General features: G+C 52.9%; 2 protein-coding genes across 3 annotated transcripts in view; both read left to right on the forward strand.

Moving 5' to 3' along the window:
* PPP1R16B (protein phosphatase 1, regulatory subunit 16B) overlaps positions 1-6,830 on the forward strand; it is an 88,970-nt gene extending 82,140 nt beyond the window's left edge. Inside the window, exons 7-11 of one of the 2 annotated variants that reach the window (XM_004687379.2) lie at positions 2,822-2,947; positions 3,482-3,557; positions 4,994-5,123; positions 5,212-5,380; positions 6,270-6,830. In XM_004687379.2, the coding sequence (XP_004687436.1) occupies positions 2,822-2,947; positions 3,482-3,557; positions 4,994-5,123; positions 5,212-5,380; positions 6,270-6,779 (1,011 nt within the window). In that variant the 3' untranslated portion in view covers positions 6,780-6,830. The remainder of the gene's footprint in view (positions 1-2,821; positions 2,948-3,481; positions 3,558-4,993; positions 5,124-5,211; positions 5,381-6,269) is intronic. The other variant, XM_012728407.1, reaches the window with a different exon arrangement.
* Positions 6,831-13,070: 6,240 nt separating this feature from the next.
* FAM83D (family with sequence similarity 83, member D) overlaps positions 13,071-16,112 on the forward strand; it is an 18,198-nt gene continuing 15,156 nt past the window's right edge. The window contains exon 1 of the mRNA XM_004687380.2: positions 13,071-13,547. Within this exon, the coding sequence (XP_004687437.1) occupies positions 13,071-13,547 (477 nt within the window). The remainder of the gene's footprint in view (positions 13,548-16,112) is intronic.

Consider the following 16,112-nt stretch of genomic DNA (forward strand, 5'->3'; position numbering starts at 1 on the left):
TCCCTAGTGTCACCTACATTACTAGACTTTGGAAATAGGGAACAATCAAACCATCTCTCTCAGATCTGCCCAGTCTGCCCCACTCATCCTTTCTGTTTGAGTGCCCATGACTAGGGAATCCTTGTCCTCTCTGGAGGCTCTCACAGCATAATGCAGCCCAGTATGAGGGGAGATCTGCACCTGCAGCCTCTAAACTGAAACCAAGAGCATGTCCCACCACCCCAGCCCGTGGCTGGACCCTGCCCCAGGCTTGGGCTCCAGGCTGGGCATCAGCACCCAGGGAGGGTTTCGGTATTTTTGTTTTTGGTTGGGAGGTATCTAAACCTGGAGTCTGTGGATAAGAGACATGATACTATTAGCAATATTATTTACTGCCTAAACAGCAAAACAAAGCACTACAACATTATAAAGCACTCTGTAAAATTCTGGCAGTCACTTGTGACATTTTAGTAGTCATCCTACTGTTCTGTTACTGAGCTGCTTTAATAGCATCACATCTGTGTCCTAGTACACTTCCAGAACAGCATGAGACGGCTGAGTGTTTGTCACACACTTCTAGATGGACGTGCTTTATCATAGAAATTGCTGTCCACAGCAGTACTCATTCGAATGAGATTCACCTCATTTATTTTCAAGAAATTAGGTAAGTATCAACAGACTTCACGAACATAATTAAAAGACTAGTTGAAAATACAGTGCTACCAGGCAGTGCTTGTTATCAGACTCCTTTGGTTTCCTCAGGAGTTAAATACTTCTTGGCAGGACACAGCAATAGTTAGATGATCCTTTGTGATCTTTGTGTGCAATGTTGTCGGTTACATATTTCGAAATTTCCCTTTTTCTTACAAAAACAGCAGCAAGTGAGTGTCGAGTTGGTTTGTTATGAAAATGAACCACAGCTTCAGCAAAGAATGACAGAGAGCGCACACAAGTGAACTCTTCCATGTGATTTTACGGGTGAAATTCACCTGCTAGTGCTTTCTGGTGCTATTCGCTGTGTGTGGTCACCATAGTCTCGTTAGTTTCTGGTGAGCTGCAGGAGTGCAATCCACTTGAACTAAGAGTATCTTAGAGAGTGAAACAGAATTTTTGCTTTTGGTTTCAGGATCTTGAGCTCGTCAGACAGGGCTCACCGAGGTCCCCTCCCCATCTTCAGACCTAAGCTGGTGGCCCAGAGGTTCCTCAGCCCCACTCTCTACCTCATGCCCTGTTCAACCAGCTGGGTCAATGCTCAGATCTGCTTAGCCCAGTGCTCCACGTGGAGTCCAGTAGAGACAGGGAGCTGCTGTGGGCGTCAACACCAGGTTGTGCTGGACGTCCTAACCGCAGGTGCTCCTGTGCGTGCTCCCTCTAGGGTGGTGCTCCTCTGTCTCACTGGTTGGGGTGCTGCTGACCCCTCTTCCCCCAGAGCCCTCTGTGGTTGCCTCTGGTTTCCTTCCAGCCTGTCCTCTGTCCCCCCAGGTCTCTGATCTCTCTCTCCCACTCAGCCTGGGCTCTTGGCTTATCTTTGCCTTCTCGCCTTCTCCCATTCCCGCATTGTGCCTTGTTCTAACCTAGGGGTCTCTGGTGCTTACACACTATCTCAGTCTACTTACTGAATGTTTGTCACATATTAAGTACTTGAGTATTTTCTGGGAAATTGAGCAGGAGGAACAACCAAACTGTGCAGGTGACTTCATCCCGAGAGGCCAGAAAGGTGCAGATACAATTGGGAGCTCAACATGGGACTTCCCCTTATTGGATGTATTGGTTGTGCATTGCTGCGTAAGACTCTGTTCCCAAACTTGGCATCTTTAAACAATAATGAACTTTTATTGTCTTACCCCAGTTTCTGTGGGTCAGGGAATTGGGTACAGTCCAACTGGATGGCTCTTATTTGGGGTCTGTCTCATGAGGTTGCAGTCGTGATGTTTCTGAGGGCTGCAGAATCTAAAGATTGGACTGGGCTGGAAGGTCCACTTTCAGGCTGGCAGCCTGGCTGGCAAGTGAGTGCTGATGTTGTCTGGAGGTCTATTTTTCACCACCATAGGACCTCCCCTCAGGACTGTTTGAGGATCCTCACAACAGGTGGTTGCCTCTTCTTAGAACAATGGATCCAAGAGGTCAAATCTGCAGAAATCATACCCAACCACTTCACAGTAACTGATTTGTTGGAAAACAGTTGTTTGTTCTGATCCACACTCAAGGGGAGAGCAGTTATTCGTCTTTCAAAGGGAAGTGTGTCAAGAATTTGTAGTCACATTTTAACACCATCGTATTAGACCATAAGATGCCTTTTAGGGCCCTCTCTGGTGACACAGCAGTTTAAAGCACAGCACTAAGAAGCGAAAACCACTTCCGCATGAGTTCAATCCCTGCCCTGGAGGTGACCCACATGGCGCGGGAGACCTCTCCTGACCCGCCCGCTGCTCCCCTCAGCAGTGTACTTTGTCAGTTTGCCTGTTCTGCTCCCCACTCTATCCTGGTGAATCCTCTCACTACCCCTGCACCTCTGGCCAGTACCCCAGTTCTGTAGGCATAAATAAATAAATCTTAAAAAAATCCCCTTTACAGGGCTCCTTGACAGGAAGCACCTAGTAAGCTCTCTTGCCTTCATTGCAGGGGCTCTAAGATCAGCCACAGGGAAGCAGAGCTCACTCTCTGTCTTACCTCCTATGTCCAGACTGTAGACTTGACAATACTGCAGTGTGGCTGGTATTTTCATCTCATTCTGTTCCATTCTACTCATCCTCCAGCGATCTGGGGCAGGGGTAGAGTATGGGCAATCCTGCTTCCAAATGCGGGGAGCATCAGCAATGCTCACTTCTTTCCTTTCCTGCAGCTGCACATAGCTGGAGCTAACGGATTCCTGCGCGCGGCAGAACTCCTGCTGGACCATGGAGTGCGCGTGGACGTGAAGGACTGCGACGGCTGGGAACCCCTGCATGCAGCTGCCTTCTGGGGACAGGTAGTTCTCACCCATGCACGAGAGAGGCTGGTGCAGGGTCTCCTGCTGTCCTTGGCCCGGGAGTTGTTTCACAAGAACACAAGACCCACCCAGGTGTTGTCTATAGCTGGTATGTGGGACCTGAAAAGGTCTAGGGAGCTCCACAAAATGATTACGATATTATTTCCTGACAAGATAATAATGACATTTGTCAAATTAGAAAATTCTCCATGTCTCTACTTTGAGTAGTTTCTCCATTGGTTTCCCAGACAGAAAACTCTGATTGTATCTTGTACAACCACTCCTTAGCTCTAGAGAGCGCCAGGGCTATAGATGACTCCTTCTGAACCTTGGCATGGCCAAGGTGTGCTGGAAGAGGGCCAAGCCCATTGCATGTGTTGCAGTTCCTGGCTCCAGGACTCAGAGCCTTCCCTGGGAGTCACCTTAGCTCCCATCATTCTTTGATCCCATCCTAAGAGACCTTGGGAGCTCTCGCCATCTCCCACACTTCCTGAGCACTGGCCAGGGAAACTGGGCCATATTCTTGTATTTCAGATGCAGATGGCAGAGCTGTTGGTGTCCCACGGGGCCAGTCTCAGTGCTAGAACATCCATGGATGAGATGCCAATAGGTGAGTTCCACACGATGCCTGGTACACAATAGGAAATCATCAGTTTTTCATGGTTAGTGGGATACATGGCTGAATGTATGACTGGGCACATGGTGCATTGGTGTGTAGATGGAGAGAAGGATGAATGAATACATTAACGGCTGATAGATTAGCAGACGCATGGACACATGGGTGAGCATACAGGTAAGTGAATGGGTGGATGGATGGATGAGTGGAAGGGTGGGTGGATGGGTGGATAAGAAGAGGTGGGTAGGCTCACCCCAGTGAGAATGGCACATCTTCAAACAACTAGCAACAACAAATGTTGGCAAGGATGTGGAGAAAAAGGAACTCTCCTGCACTGCTGGTGGGAATGCAAACTAGTACAACCACTATGGAAAACTGTCTGGAGGTTCCTCAAACTGCTAAACATGGAGCTTCCCTACGACCCAGCAATCCCACTCCTAGGTATCTACCCAAAAGACACAAAAACACTGATTGAAAAAGATACCTGCACCCCCATGTTTACTGCTGCTTTATTTACAATTGGAAAAACATGGAAGCAGCCCAAATGCCCAAAAAGTATATGACTGGATAAAAAAGATGTGGTACATATATACAATGGAATATTACTCAGCAGCCAAAAAAGAGAAACACATGTCTTTTGCAGCAACTTGGATGGAGCTGGAAAAGATCATGCTTAGTGAGATAAGCCAGAAAGAGAAAGAAAAATACCAGATGGTTTCACTCATAGCAGGAGTATAATGGACCAGGCGAGAAAATAACAAGAATAATGAACAACCATAGACCAGAGACATTCTGTGGGGGTGGAGTGGGGAATGGGATCAAAAACAGGGGGGTGGGGAGGGAAGTGCATGGGATTATGGTGATGGCACACGGGTGACATGGTAATGGGAAACCCACGGGAATTACAATTGAGATGGAAAAAAAAAGGAAAAAAAGAAGGAAAAAAAAAACTAAAAAAAAAAAAAAGAAGAGGTGGGTAGGGGATGAATCTATGGATGAATGATTGGGTCAATGAATCAGTAGATGGAGGACTGGAAGAAGGGGGTGGGGTGAGTGGAGAGGGAGACACGGATGTCCCAGCCCCTGCACATCTGGCTGCCTGGTCTCCACCGGCGCCTGCTTGTTTCTTTCATGTGTTTTCTTCATACTTCTTGTATCAGTGTAGAGTTGATGCCTCCAGTTGGAAACACTCTCAGAGTGTATGACCTTAAGAGTTGTAACTGTGCATGAACCCGGACATCCTGTTCTGACTCCCCTCTAAGGACTGGGGTGTACCCCGGGGAAATAAGGCTGCTGTTGTTTTCTCCTGGTGTGACCCTTAAAACATTGGGAGTGTCAGTGGGCTGGGGTGGTGTCTCCCTTGGTCTAGTGCATCTTGGGGGCCACAGGCCCTTGCCCGCCCCCCACCATGGACTCCTCTGCCCCTTCAGACCTGTGTGAGGAGGAGGAGTTCAAGGTCCTGCTGCTGGAGCTAAAACACAAGCACGACGTGATCATGAAGTCCCAGCTGCGGCACAAGTCCTCCCTGAGCCGGCGGACGTCCAGCGCGGGCAGCCGTGGGTGAGTGGGCTGCGGGCCGGCTGGGGCGCCCGGCCTGCTGCCAGCTGCGCCTGGGCACAGCCTCCCAGCTGCCCCTCTCCCCCCCCAGGAAGGTGGTGCGTCGAGCCAGCCTGTCGGACAGGACCAACCTGTACCGGAAGGAGTACGAGGGGGAGGCCATCCTGTGGCAGCAGCGGGGTGCGGTGGAGGATCAGCGCACGGCCACCTACAACGGGGACATCCGGGAGGCCAGGACAGACCAGGAGAACAAGGACCCGGTGAGTGGCCTGCGCTCTGCCCTGGCGGCCACTACCTGGGGAGGAGGGAGCCAGCCTGGTGTCCCCTCCTGTCTCAGCGCCTCAGGGGAGGTTGGTGGGGATGAGCCAGGACACAGGGGAGACAGCACAAGTGACCGAAACCCAACAAGTCATCTCACACCAAGAAGGCCTTGATTAACTCGGGGCTCTCGCTCTCTCCCCACTCTCTCTCCCCTCTCTGTCTCTGTCTCTCTCTCTCCCTCCCTCCCTCCCTCCCTCTCTCTCTCTCTCTCTCTCTCTCTCTCTCTCCATGTCTCTCTCCCTCTCTCTCCGTCTCTGTCTCTTCCTCCCTCCGTGTCTCTCTCTCTCTGTGTCTCTCCCTCCGTCTCTCTCCCCCCGTCTCTGTCTCTATCTCCCTCCCTCTCTCTCTCTCTTTCTTTCTCCCTCTCTCTCTCCCTTCCTCTCTCCCTCCCTCTATCTGTCTCTGTTTCTGTCTCTCTATGTAAGAGTCTTGCTTCATGATGGCTTCACTGCTGAGCCAGCCCCTTGAGATGGGGCACCCTCACCCTCCAGCTGACATCTTTCTTACCACCCCATTCCTAGAGAAACAGGACTTCTTCCCACCAATCATTCCAGCAAATGTCCCAGAACTGAGTTTGAGTGAACCAGTGTCAGGCAAGACTCCAGCCCTAAGCCCACTGCGTCGTGAGTGAGTGGACTAGCTAGACCTGGAGTCTTGTCCAGCCCCCGGCCAAGCCTGGGCTTGGTGCCTGAAGGGATGTGGCGTCCTGCTACCCAGGCAGGGAGCGCAGACAGAGGACAGCCCTACACAGTAACACCCGCGGCAGAGGTGCACATGGCCCCTGGCTTCATACCCGCTGGCTGATAACAGTGTCCTTCTGCCCCTCAGAACCCCAGGCTGGAGAAGCCTGTGCTGCTCTCTGAATTCCCCGCCAAGATCCCCCGGAGTGAGATGGACGTACCTGTTGAGAACGGGCTCCGGGCGCCGGTCAGCGCCTACCAGTATGCGCTCTCCAACGGGGATGTCTGGAAGGTGCACGAGGTGCCCGACTACAACGTGGCCTATGGCAACCCCGGGGTGGCTGATGCCACCCCGCCCTGGAGTGGCTACAAGGAGCAGAGCCCCCAGACGCTCCTGGAGCTGAAGCGGCAGCGGGCTGCGGCCAAACTGCTCAGCCACCCCTTCCTGAGCACCCACCTGGGCGGCAGCGTGGGCAGGACGGGCGAGGGCAGCAGCGAAGGCAAGGCCCCCTTGATAGGAGGCAGAACTTCACCGTACAGCAGCAACGGGACTTCAGTGTACTACACGGTCACCAGCGGAGATCCCCCGCTCTTAAAGTTCAAGGCCCCCATGGAGGAGATGGAGGAGAAGGTGCACGGTTGCTGCCGCCTCTCCTAGTCTCCGCTTGATGGAGAGAGAAAAACGGGGTGGGGGTGGGGTGACTCTGGAATCTAGGCCCACCCAGCAGCCTTGCTGGGCGGCTTCAGAGGGCGACTGGGGTGGTGGGGGGAGGTGGGCCCAGCCTTCCAAAGGAAGGCTGGGCTCACCTCTCACTCAGCTGCCCATAGCATGTCCACTTCCTACGGTTCTGCTTCCTGCTGCATCGTCTGCCATCAGAAACCAGGCCCTCAGTGGCTTCTTGACGCCCCCTGCTGTCAGGTTATGGAAGGGCAGGCTAGGGTACCAGTTCTGATGTGCCCAAGGGCTTCTCTGGACCAGTACTAGCATGTCACATATAATTAACACACACACGCTCGGTCAACATGTGCGGGAATGACACAGCTGGGCTCATGGGAAGCAGATGAGACTGGGAATTTGCAAGCTATTTCCAAGAGGATCAAGGTGAAGTCTCAGAGTCTGATACCACTGCCAACATGTCCTTAGCAGGAGAGGGGCCTGCTAATCGGTGACCCAAAGTCTTGCCCAGAGTCTGACCAGGATCTGGGCCTCCACCCACAATTGACAAGAGCAGGAAGTCGTCTCTGTGTTCAAAAGGAGCCATGGACCCAATGGGTTAGATGAGATGGGCACAGGCCTGCTCCCCACAGCTTTGGGAAATTCCTGTGGGACCACCCCGGTACCAGGGTGGGAAACCAGGCTGTTGCACTCCTGGAACAGCTCCGACCCCATTTTTCTCTTGGGCGCAAGCATCAAAATGTGGAGGAGAGGCGGGGGAGCAAAGTTAGTGGTTCCCAAAGGGTATTTGGTTTAAAAAAACAAAACAAAACAAAACAACTACCTTAGGCTGTGAAACTCCAGGTGGAAGGTAACTGCACTGACTTGCATCCGTGGATAGTGTCCTGATCATTAGGTTTTACTGATGGGTGTCAGAACAATGAAGCTATGTGAGCTGCTTTGGAACGGCTTTCTAGGGAGAGGGGTGAGTTCATGTTGTCAATTTCTACGAGCATCTCTGGCAACCAGAGATTAATCTTTAGACTGTTTCAATCCAGCCTATTTTATCCAACTCTCCTTGGACTGAGCCATCACAGCGAGAGGCTGCTGGGGCCTCCACAGCTCCCTAGTGAGTGCTCAGGACCCTGGGCCCAGCTTTGCTTTTTCTGGAATGATTCGGTGAATCTAGTTGGCCAGCTGGTCCTTGTGGGCTCCTGCCTGGCTCCGGGGCCCCCAGGCTGCTCCTGCTGAGCAGCCGTGTCCCCCACTCCCCTCCCCGCCACAAATCCAAGGTGCCCATGGCAACGCCCTGCACTGCACTCAGCAGAGAGGTGGTGGGTCTCCCTCCAGCCCTATAATTGCAACCCCAGCCTCCCTGATGCTGGGAAGGGAGAACCAGGGGGCAGGCTGCTGCCCCCTGTCCACTGCATTCTCTCTTGAGCCCCTTTGGAAGCATTGCCCATGAGCTGGTGCAGTCCACAGGCCCAGCCAAAACCCACTGGTATAACTAACAGCTGCAGGGTAGTTCCCTGTTCTGTGCGCCTTTTATTTATCCTAAAACTACCTCCTTGGGGCCTCTGAAGGGCCCCCCCAGGTCTAGATTCTGGGATTTGGGGGACAACTCTGTGTTCCCTTTCGCCCTCTTTTTCTGAGCCTATAAAAATTTCCCCTGAGGGCACCTGGGCCAGGGAGGGGGGGCTGGAAGAGACACCCCTCCTTTGTGCCACGACTCTGGCTATGGGCTCTGTCTCTTGTTGGCCTCAGTCCTGCACTGTTGCCCTCATGGGCTCCTGTAGCCAAGAGAGGGAGCTGGGTGTCCAGGGACCTCAGTGATGTCTTACCAGGTACAGGGCTGCTGGGCCAGAGAGCAGGGGGCTCAGGGCAGCTGCTGGGTGCAGAGTCCCGGCGCCAGGTCACCCCGCCCAGCTCCAGGACAGATCTATTCTAGGGTAAGGGGCAATCTGGAGACTAGACCGGAGCACATGACTCCTGACCCGGCCCTGTGATGTGGGGTGGGCTCTCCATCAGCCTAGCCTCTGGCTAGAGCAGAGCCAGGGTCACCCAGAAACACATACCTTTGGCTTTCAAAGTGTTTAGATCAGACTGATATGGAAATCCCTCGTAAGCTGCAAGTTGGGGGCTGCTGAGGGAAGCCACACACTCCTAAGAGCTGTGCAGGTTTGGGGGGTCTGTTTGTTCAAGGGCTGGAAAGGGAGGCATTTATTGCCCACTCTGAGCCCTCGGGCCTCCCCTCTCCACTTGCACCCTCCCTCCTGCCTCATTCCTCTCTTGGGAGGGTGGGAGTCCCAGCTCATTCCCCAAGAGCCTACTAAAGACTTGAGCATTAGCTCATGTTTTCTGTCAGGGATAAACCATTTCCCTTTAGGATTTCAAGTACCTGGGGAATTTTCCCTGTGGGCCTGCTGGGTTGTCCCTGGAGGGACAAAGCTGGGACAAGGGTCATTGATTTATTAATGCATGTAATTCATGAGTAGCACTGACATACCAGGCTCCATATTGGTACCTAGGAATGAAGGAGAAACAAGACGAAGTGACAACTGCTCTTTTCAATTTCCATCTTTCAAGATCTCAATAGCCTCATTCATTGCACCTGAGATAGGCAGATGACTGCTTCTAGGTCCAGCATCCCTTTGCTTTCCCGCTCACAGATCCTTAGAGTCCTAAGTCCCTTTTGGCACAAAACCATTGTCATGATCTTCCCTGGATAACATTTGCCGCTAAACGCAGATGCTGGATCTTGGGTTCCAGACAGATGCCATCCCGTCTGGAATTTGCAGGGCTAGCTGCTTTCAGACCAGTATCTTTGGGGCACTGTATAATAGTTTGAGATTAGTGTCTAAAAGAGTAAGGAGTCTGAAATTTGCTGCCAAACACCTCTCAGGTTCTGAAACTCACTGCTTCTTGCTCATTTTTGCTCACTTATTCCATAGTCCTGCTCCCCCCCACCTCACACCCGTCTAGTACCCCATGTCCCCCCTCACCCCAATCTGGGAGGAAGGGAGCTTCTCCTTTAACATTGCAGCCTTTCCTCATGCATCTTTTTCCTTTTGTTCAGTGTAGACCAGGGAGCTGGTAGAAATCTAAGTCGACCAGATTCCCAGCTCCTGCTGAGACTCAGATCTGGTGGCAGTTCCTGGCACGGTAAAGGAAGCTACTTCTAAAGCAGGTGCCACCTGGCTCCCTGTGAGCTCTGGGCTTCGCTTCTACTCTGTGCCCCCAAATAGTTGAAACGTGGTGGCTATCACAGTGAGTTTTGGGTCAATAGCTCAGAGCTGCTAGACCTAGGTCTGCTGAAGATGGCAGGACATCATTCTTCATCAAATTATGCAGCATTGGCAAAACTGCTCTGCACCGTTTGATCAGTTTCAATAGGCTTAGAAAAAGCTAACAAGATGTGTCTCCCATCGGTCCCCGCCACTTCGCTGGTTTTGTAATAACATAAGACCATTTTGGTTATTGGTGTCAGATACCTTTTGATCTTGAGCTTCTCTCCTACCTGCTTTCCCAGAGCAGGATCCTGGCGCACTTTCCAGAGGGTACGCCTTAGAAGTTTCCCAGAAGGACTGTATATAACCCTTGCTATTGTTGCCTGGATAGTCTCCCCTCCCCTGAGACAACCAAGAACAAAGGGCCCTGTGGTCAGTGGAACAGATTCATAAAAGTGACTCCCTTTGCCAAAAGTGTAGCCCTCTCTGCCGCAGGAATCTTGTTGGCCGGAGGGCCTGCTCCCTATGGGCATTGTAAGTGCCACAGTGCGGGGCCTGGCTCTGCGCACCCAGGAAAAGTCTGCAGACCCCCAGCCCTCCGCAATAATTCACCAGACCAGAAGCCACTGATGTACAGAGAACATTCAAGAAAAAAGTATTTTATGTGAAAAAAGTTAAAACTCTGTATACTGTATCAGCAGCTTTGTGTAAAAATGGCAATCAAGAGAGTCTAATATATTTAAAACTTTTTTTAAAAAAAATGAAAACCCTCGCGGATCTTTGATATTGTATTAAAGTAACTCCCAGGTAGCTCCTTGCTATGTGGCGGTGGCAAGCCACTGGCCAGGACTGCGGCTCAACCACACCCCAAAGGGACACACCTCTGGAGTTGCTCCCAGCTGCCAAGGCCTGTGACAGAATTCGCTGTTAAGAGTTTTTAATTAAGATTATTAAATTCCTTTTAATAACACCTACTAGTGTGGCCGTGGTCATTGGTGTGAGCGCCTTTGAACCGGACTGACTTGCATTCAACAAGCGGTAAAGCCTGGGATTGAAGGTAGGTCTCTGCCCCTCATCACGGATGACATTCCAGGGGGCGGGGGGGCCCTGAAGAGGGTGCTGTGGAGGCTCACCTGGGCTAGGCTTGCTTTCTAGTCTGGAGATGCTGAAACCTGATGAGTTCAAGCAAGGATGAACCAAAATTCTCTTGTTAGATGCTTCCTTTGAAATAGACATGGAGCCTGTAGATACAGATGATTTCTCACACTTTCAAAGGCTTTGTGATGACACCTTTCTATATAACAGGTCTTTCCTCATCTCTGTTCTATTCTTGGCATGCTCTGACCTGTCCTAGCCACTTCCCCCACCCACCCCAGTCTTTTCCCCCATAGAGCTTATAGTGGGGAAGTAAGATTCTGTGCAGTACTTTATATTGTTATGACAGTAACACAAGTGAACCTGCTTATTCTCACTGGCAAGCTATATGATTGTACTGTCCACAATATGGTCCTTTTTCTTGTGCCCTCCTGGACACTAGATGCCAGAGCAGGGACATATGGAAGACCCCACACATGGGCTTTAGAAACCTCACTAACAGGGTGGAGATAGGGAAAGCTCAAGAAGAAAGCAGCAGCAGCAGGCATTCATCCATTTTAAATGTTTGTTGGTTTCTAAACAATCATGGTAACTACAATTAGGAAGTACTTCACATGTGTACACTGATTTTCTCATACACAGGACAGTGTGGTCTAAAGGTGGACTGTTGGATTTAGTAGGGTGGAGCTCATGATGATCTGAATGAGAGTCTGTGGTTGAGCAGTGGAGAAGGGAATGCTTGGACGGGGCTGCAGGGGGACCGGGACTGGAAAGAGTCAGTAGAAACTACTCCTTGGAGGTGTGATGTTGTCAAAGTGAGCAGAGAAATGGGGAGGACGCTCTAGAGGAGTGTAGGGTCAAAGCCGGGAGAAGAGTTCAGCACGTTTGTATGTTAATAGGAATAGACTAGTCAAGAAGGGAGCTGATGACCCAGGAGAGAGGGGATAGCTGCTCCAAGTTCCCGGTCAGTTGTAGAGTAACTGGACCCCAGGACCTCAGGGGAAGGGCTGGCGTTTGCGAGGCCGCTACTGAGCAGAGGTCCGTAGATGTGATGGACACATGTACGTGATCTCTGACTGCTGGCTTTCCCATTGGGCTAGGAAGGGCGTCTCCTTATCGCCTCTAAGAGAGAGGAAACGGTATCGTGCTTGAGGGAATTGTAGGCGAGAAGACAACCTACGGGCCCACTTAAGCTCAGGGATTTAAAACACACCCAGTCAGCACAGATGCATTTACTTTTCTTCAGTCCTGTATGACGGTGGCCCGGGGGGGGGGGGGCAAGCGGAAAGTGGGTGGAGAGCGGAGTGTTTTGCCAGAACTGGGGTTCTGTCATGCAAAATTAAAGAAGTGAGAGACTAAAAGACGACCTGAGGATGTAATTAAAGGATTGGCTATTACGATGACGGGCGATTTTGAACGAACGAATGAGTGATTAAATGCAGGCAACACCGTTGAACACCCGCAAGCCCTGAGAACCCAGGATCAGCGCTTTCAGCGCCTGGGAGCGAGCCCCGGCTAGTAGGACTGCGCTGTGGGGCGGGCCGGCAGGGGGCGCCCGAGGCTGCGGGGGCCGGACTCGTGGTCCCTGCCCTGTTGCCCTGGTCCGCGCGGCCCCTCCGGCCGGACACCCCCTCTCTAGTTAACCAGTAGAGCGGCGGTCGGAATTCCGTGCAGGGGCGGGCACAGCCAAGTCACAGCAGACACAGAGTCACCAAGTTTAGGTTCCGCGACGGAACCCCGCCCCCGAGCGTGGGTTCCGCACCGTCCAGGGTTCCTGCAACGGAGCGGGGCGGGGCCGGAGTTGAGGCAGCCAATAGTATTAGGGGGCGGGGCCTCCATGCCGTGCCGACGCGGCCGTTAGGCGAAGGCAGCCAATGGGAGTGCCGGGGCGCCGGCCGGTTAGATTCAAACGTGCTTAAAAAGCCGCCGGCACGCCCGCACTCGTCCGATCCGGTCGGTAGCGATCGCTGTCATGGCTCTGCTTCACGAGGGCCTGGACGAACTGCCCGCCGCCTGCCTGTCACCGTGCGGGCCACCCAACCCGACCGAGCTGTACAGCGAGGCGCGGCGCCTCGCGCTCGAGGAGCTGGTGGCCGGCGGCCCCGACGCCTTCTCCGCCTTTCTGCGACGCGAGCGCCTGGGCCGTTTCTTGAACCCCCATGAGGTGCGCTCCATCCTGCGAGCGGCCGAGCGGCCGGGCGAGGAGGGCGCGGCGGCGGGGGCCGAGGACTCGTTCGGCTCTTCGCACGACTGCTCGTCCGGGACCTACTTCCCCGAGCAGTCGGACCTGGAGCCCCCGCTGCTGGAGCTGGGCTGGCCCGCCTTCTACCAGGGCGCTTACCGCGGCGCCACGCGCGTCGAGGCGCACTTCCAGCCCCGCGGCGCGGGCGCCGGCGGCCCCTACGGCTGCAAGGACGCGCTGCGCCAGCAGCTCCGCTCGGCGCGAGAGGTGAGCAGCGCGACCCGGCCCCTCGGGTCGCCTGGGCCCCCCCGTCGGACGGGAGATCCTCTTCAGCAGTCAGAAGCCGAGGCCGCGTGGCCCTGGGGGTCCCCGCCTCGCCCCTTTTGCTAGTCCCTGCTCCCTCCTGTCCCTGACCCCCTTGGCCGCAGCTTGCGGCTCGAGAGAGTGAGAAGAGCCTCTGTTGCCAGCGGTGCTAATTGTGCCCGAGTTTAACGCCTGACAGACACACCCTAGGAGCGGGGACCAGTAATCCTTCTAGTTTCAAATCTAAGTTAAAGTCCCAAACCAGATTGCCCTTTCCCTGGCTGTCAGCCATCACTCGATCGCACGTTCAGGGTCTTTGATGCCAAAGAAATGCATCACTTAGGGAAAAGTTCCTGTGAGACTGTCCCCAGACAGCGCTGCGGGGGTTGCTAGTCATCTCCACCTGTTGATGTAGCTGACGCAGACGCGGCTAAGTGAGAGGCTGTGGTTTCTGCGGTCTGCCACAGACTGGAGAGCGAGAGCGCTCCTTTTATGAATGGGTGAAGCAGAGGGGGGATCTGCTTTTCAGGGGCTTCCTAAAATGCAGATGCCCCTGCATTAGGTCGTGTTTTCACTCACAGTGGGTTCTGGTGTTGTCTGACTTACTGTGGCATAGTATTGGGTGCATTGGGCCCCTGGCATGTTTCCTTGCCAGTCAGGATGAGACTGCAGCCGGGTTGGGTGTCTAAAGGTCAGGGAGGAAAAATGCGTGCAAATGGATAGGGTGTGTAGGGTGTGGCAATGGACACTTTAGCCCAGAGCCCCGGTTGTTGCCACCTTGCTTGCTGGCTTCTTTCCCGGTGTCAGGGACATGGCAGGTAAATGCCATGGTCAAATGGTACTGTGCCACAGTAAGACTTGGTTGCGCTGGTCACTGAGTTTGTCTGACTATAAGTTACAATCTGTGCATCATGTCAAGTTGAAAGGGCAAGTTCAGGTAGGCAATTCCAAAATTCACCTCCAGGAGGCGAACTTGGGAGCTTGGAAAAGGAATGAACTGGGCTCTTACAAAGGAGGGACTGTATTGGTATCCTACCCAGCTTCAACTTTTAGTGGTAGTGAAGGGGCACTAGAGCTAGGTCTGGAGGGAACACTGTCAGCTTGCCTTCCCAGGGCTCTTCTTTGCCATGTGGCGTTCCGTAGTAATGACTTTCCAGAGTAGAACCTCCTGCCCTCTGCTCCAGGCCAGCTACACACTTGGCTCTTTGAGCGTCTGTGCTTGGAACTTGGGCTATTTTATGTTATTTTAAAGATTTATTTTATTTATTTATGTGTGCAAGAACTGGGGTTTAGGGCAGAGGTGCTAGGGGTGGGGTATGTGTGTGAGAGGATTCACCAGAGAGAGTGGGGAGCAGAACAGGTGGATGCACTGGAATACACTGCTGAGGGGAGCAGTGTGCGAGACAGGAGAGGTCTGCCGCACCATGTGGGTCAGCTCCCTGGCTGGAGATTGAACTCAGGCCACAGTGACTGTGGATAGCTTGATAGTGCCAAGACTCCTGTGCCCCCAGGGAGACCCAACCTCTTTAAAGAGAAAGGTGGTACCTTTAAATCCTGAGTATTTTCCGCATTGCTGCCAGATACCAAATTACTTTCTTATTAAGTGCCTACTGTGTATCAGACAAGGGACTAGTGCCACAGGTAAAGGGCATGACCTTGCCGGCATTTGACAACCGTCTGTCTGCGGTGGGTGAGAGTGAGGAAGGGAATCGTTAGCAGTGGTGGTGACCTTGGAGCTGGGTCTGGAAGGTGGGTGGATGGGGCTCAGCAGGCCAGCAGATAGGGATCAGCCCAGAAGTGCGAAAGCCTGGTAGGTTTGGAGGCAGCAGGCACAACTGGAGCAGAGACTGAGGGTCTTGGTAGAAGAGGAAGCTGAAGGAGGAGATTTGGGGCAGGCTCTGGCGGGCTTTGCACAGTACTTGAACAAGCAGTGGGGCAGCATGGGAGGCTTAGGGGGAGGAGAGGAGCATGATCAGATTGGTGTTCCTGAGCAGTTAGGCTGTTGGGATCAGAGGGGTGAGGCTGGTGATGGGATGGTCTTGAGGAGGAGGCCTGAGGTATCTGTGTAGAAGAGGAGGTGGTGCTGGTGGAGGGAACAGGGGAAAGTTTTAGGTAGAATTGGCAGGACTAAAGAGTAGGCAAGGCCAAAGAATAGAAGGTATGGGAAGAGCTGCGTTTTAGCTTGAGTGGGTGGAGATGCTGCCACATTAGAACACACACGGGCGGGAGAATAAGACTGAGGGTAGGGTGGGGAGATGAGTTAGATTTGAGACGTGTTTAACTTGAGGTCACTTTTATTTAAATAACATAATAATGTTTTCTCTGCCAGGCACCATTCTCAGTAATTCCAAGATAGCTGATCTCCGTGTTGCAGGTGATTGGCACCTAAAGAAATTTAAGTCACCCCAGGTCACACAGCTAGGGAGTGACTGGGCCAGGGCTCAGACAGGCACAGCTTCTCGTAAACACTGTCATCCCTACCTCCATCTGTGCATTGTGCCACATGTGGCTACGGAGCCAGTCTGTGCC

The sequence above is a fragment of the Condylura cristata genome, unplaced genomic scaffold (assembly GCF_000260355.1).
Source record: "Condylura cristata isolate star-nosed mole 26May11 unplaced genomic scaffold, ConCri1.0 scaffold00022, whole genome shotgun sequence".
Lineage (NCBI taxonomy): Eukaryota > Metazoa > Chordata > Mammalia > Eulipotyphla > Talpidae > Condylura > Condylura cristata.